The following is a 4,190-nucleotide window of genomic DNA, read 5'->3' as shown; positions in this document are numbered from 1 at the left end:
TATGGAAATACACTTAAGGCAACATGCTCGCAAAACATGCTTGCAAAGGAAAATGGACATGCATTTTCCTGGTGCAATCCTCGGGTTTTTCCTACGATGGTCTCCTCATCAAAAACAAGCCTTAAATCTCAATTAAAACAACTGACTCATCCAATCCTTGATAGATGATGAATCTCTAATTAATTAAAAACTCGCTAAGATCATAAAATTTATTTATAACCATGAAAATAACTCAGATAAATACAAAACTACATTTTTCTAGTTCTTATTTGCTTTGATACACATTACAAAATACTTTTGATCTAAATGGATGACCAAGTTCAGTGATATTTGTTTAGTTACGAGAAAAAGATCTTGATTTCAATTAATTGATGCATGGCGTTTTAGTCTAATGTAATTTTGATAACTGTTGTTGTATATACTTTTTTTCTTCTGTTGATTGTAACATCAAACTAATAGTGAGAATTTTCTGCAGGAATTGCTCAGCTACCACAATCGTAGTAATGTCACAACTTTTGGGAATAACTATTGTTTTAGTGGCGATACATAGAGCATCCTTATGGTAGTTAGAACAACAATACACAATAGAAAAAAAAATCTGACTCACAATCCTAGTCAATTTCATCACTAAAAGATCAAGACACAATGGTGTTTGTGGCACATGATCAAAATAAGAAACCTACTGCAATCCATTCAGCATCATACAATGCATTATATTGCCAACGGTATTTATCATCTTTTAAATGGACTTACTTGGAAGGAGGGTATTTAAATTAGTTCACAGAGAATCCCTAAATATAGTGAATTTTAATGTTCTTATATTAAGTGAATGAGAAAAACCTCTTGTTGCAAAAAACAAAAAAAAATATAAAAGTGGACAAAAATAAAATACTTACTAGAGGAAACTGGAAATTAATACACACTAGTTACAAAACAAACTGCTTTCAATAATAGCCAAAAAATATGACTATCAACAAAAATACAGGTAGACACCGTATCACAACGCTACTTACATGATAAAATAAAAACAAAACAATACAAAAAAAAAAAAAAAAACAATTGGGCCTCAACAAATTGAGGCTCTAGGCAACAGCCTAGCTGGCCTAGGCCATAAGACGATCTGCATCATCAATCTAAACACAAAGGACTATTTGGAAGGGATTCATATGATTCAGACAGAGTTTGAATCCTATAAATGCTTTAGTGATGCGCATATTGCGAGCTAATCACCTTCTTTATTACAATATCTGCTTGTTTGTTTGTTTTGATTTTTGGTGGAACCTCGTTACCTGAAAGGTGCCTCTCAATCCCTGTGCAAAACCGGAAAAGGGGCCTTCAAGTTCTACTTCATGTCATTGGGAACAACACTACTTAGCAGGACACATGTTTGTTGTACAAGAGGCTCTAAGTTGGTTGTCTACTGAAGACCAAGGTTTTCCCAAGAACGAAAAGTATCAACGAGAACTCGCCAAGGAAAACTGTGCTGATTAGTTTCCGGTCTACCGTCCATCCGTATAAGGTCACTCCAGCTGGATTGGACTGCAAATACATTACTGCATAACAAAAGTTTAAAGAAAGTTAACTTTGTCTAATGCAGAAAGAATAAAGAGTTATAATCACATAAATGCGGAGAGAATACATTCTTAATTATAATCACCTAACTGTTCGAATTAAAGAATTTGCGAGAATTACTGAAAAACGAGAGAGCAAGTAAGGGAACCATGTTATAAAAGCTCATGCAAAGACACTAATCAGGACATGATCAGCAATAATACACATACAATATATTAATAATCAGAGCATTTATTCACATACCAAACGCTTGTCTCTTGTTGTATGAAGAAGCCATCTGTGTATAACTTGGTGGTCCAATAATGCCATCCCACGACTCCAAATCGCTTCCGGAGAAGACGACAGGTATTGTTCTTATCGGATTAACAAGTGTCTCAAAGTTGCCTATACTGTTCGAGCCTCTCATGCGAGATGCATCTGATGAATTACTTGTTAATAAGGCATGCCATTGACTAGCAACGGATGCAACTCGTTGTGCTCTATGAGAGATCTTTGCAGCTGCATGTAAGCAAATTCCTACGCTAACAATTTGAACAAAGGAGCTGACCTGGAACCATACACAAACATGGCCTTCAAAAAGCTGAAGCTAATGAATCCAAATGTGTGTCCAGGCATGGATCAAGGAATTTGCTAGGACCCCGGATCAAAATAAGTCCTTATAACATTTACATAAAGAGATGTTGCCAAGATAAAACTTACTGCGAAATCCCCTCCATTGAGGAGAGTGATAATTTGATGATAGCCAATAGTTTGGAAGAGAGTCAGCACTTGACTAGATGTCACAACCAGGAATTCCAAAAGAAGAAAGATCCGGAATCTGTGGCTTATTTTAGAGAGATAGTGCCTTAACCGAAGATGTTCTTCAATAAGTGTAATAACATCTGAATCACTTTCCAAAAGCTTATTGTAATCAGCAAAGTGGATAACTTGAAGATTGCAGACTAAATAGAACAAAACACTGGCCGACAGAGAGATTATTGTAGAATAAGTCCACGAGGAAAGCAAAGCAAACATTATAGCAACTGAGATCCACCATGAATCATGGCCAACATGTATAACTCGGGTAACTTCACGGATTGTCTTCAAAAGAAAGCAAGGTAACATCCACATAAAAAGCAAGCGGAAGAATCCCTAATGCAAATGAAATACCAACACGAAAGTTTCCTCAATTAGAACTGTACAAGCCACATTTTTCCATTCTAGTTAATCACAACATAAGCGATGTAAGATAATCCTAATTCAAACTTTTAATGCCCAATTAAGATACTCACCCCATCACAAAATTCATAACCCATATACTAGTTTAAGATGCAAAAGCGTCAGAATGCTCGCACATTTGGAGCACGTAATGCCCTCTAGACCATATATGTCAGGCATTCACCCCATCCGCGTGCACCACAGCAATATCTTAATGACTAAGCACGGTGGCGGCAACTAGACACAAACTTGGTCTTTACTTACCCATCAATTTTCATGTGGAAATTGACTCACCAAGTTCTTCATCAATCAAGAACAACAAAATAGATTCAAAACAAAATCTAGACCCAAATTGTTTTAGCAGGAACCTTAAGAAAATAGACTCAAAACAAAATTAGCAGGGATATATAAAACAAATACTTCTTTTACCTGAATCATCTGGATGTATTGTTTCCGGAATTTGCCCATATGCCCATGACACCGATCGACAAACAGGAATTTCCGAATCCCATGTTTCCTCAGATTATGAGAAACACAAAGTAAAGAAATGGCAGAAAGAAGAGATTTAGAAGCTAAAATATCAAGTTCAAATTTATTGATTTGATATTTTTCACAACCTGAACAAGCAGGAAGAAGTAAAATTGAAACTGGTATTGAAATACCAATAATTACAAATGTAAACAAAGATATTATGATCCCTAATAGTGAAGATTGATGAAAACCAAATATGAATAAGAAATTGTTTAGTTTCTTGAGGTTTTCTTCTAATTCTTCTTCTTCTTTTGTATCACTTGATAATCCTTCTTCTTCTTCTTTTAGTAGGATCATGTGTTGGTTTGGGTCCATTAATGGAACCACTAGGACTGTTGTAGTGAATGGTTCTTCTGTAAAAACTGTGTTATGTTGATTGTTGATCAGCCATGAATTCTAGAGACAGAAAGTTGTAGAGGTATTGGGAATTTGGGATAGTTGGAAACAGTAAAAGGAAACATGTTGACTCAAATTGGCATAAATTAATGTGCCTGACAGTATCCTTGCACAACTACCACACAACTATATTATTTTAGAAGGCTATTATTCACACGTCACACTCTAATAGAGGGGTTTCATTTGAATTCTTAGTGTCCAAAAAAATGGTTATGGGTTATCCTAACACCAAAACAAAATGACTAGATTATCCTTAAACTAAAATTAAAACTTAAAAACCTAATCTTTTCTATTTTAATTCAACAAAAAAAACTGCTCCTCTTCATCTTTCTTCTCTTCCTCTGCTCCAAGCATCTCAAGAATCACAATTTCAAACTCCACAACAACAACCCATGGTGTATGTTAGGTAATAATCGTTCAAACCCATCTTTGTTTACTCTTTTTTGTGCTTAAAATAGGCTAGATTGAATGAAATCGGAGTAAAATTAGGTTTC

At 35.2% G+C, this 4,190-nt stretch overlaps 1 protein-coding gene across 1 annotated transcript; it reads right to left on the bottom strand.

The window, feature by feature from the left end:
- Positions 1-908: 908 nt before the first annotated feature.
- On the bottom strand, positions 909-3,786 carry LOC113284207. Its single transcript, XM_026533620.1, has 4 exons — positions 3,199-3,786; positions 2,272-2,703; positions 1,816-2,119; positions 909-1,553 (listed from the first exon to the last, which is right to left on the bottom strand). The coding sequence occupies exons 1-4, from the start codon at positions 3,613-3,615 to the stop codon at positions 1,405-1,407; spliced, it is 1,302 nt and encodes a 433-aa protein (XP_026389405.1). The 5' UTR covers positions 3,616-3,786; the 3' UTR covers positions 909-1,404.
- Between the last annotated feature and the right edge of the window lie 404 nt (positions 3,787-4,190).

The sequence above is a fragment of the Papaver somniferum genome, chromosome 5, assembly GCF_003573695.1.
Source record: "Papaver somniferum cultivar HN1 chromosome 5, ASM357369v1, whole genome shotgun sequence".
Lineage (NCBI taxonomy): Eukaryota > Viridiplantae > Streptophyta > Magnoliopsida > Ranunculales > Papaveraceae > Papaver > Papaver somniferum.
This window is presented reverse-complemented; position numbering and strand designations above follow the sequence as displayed.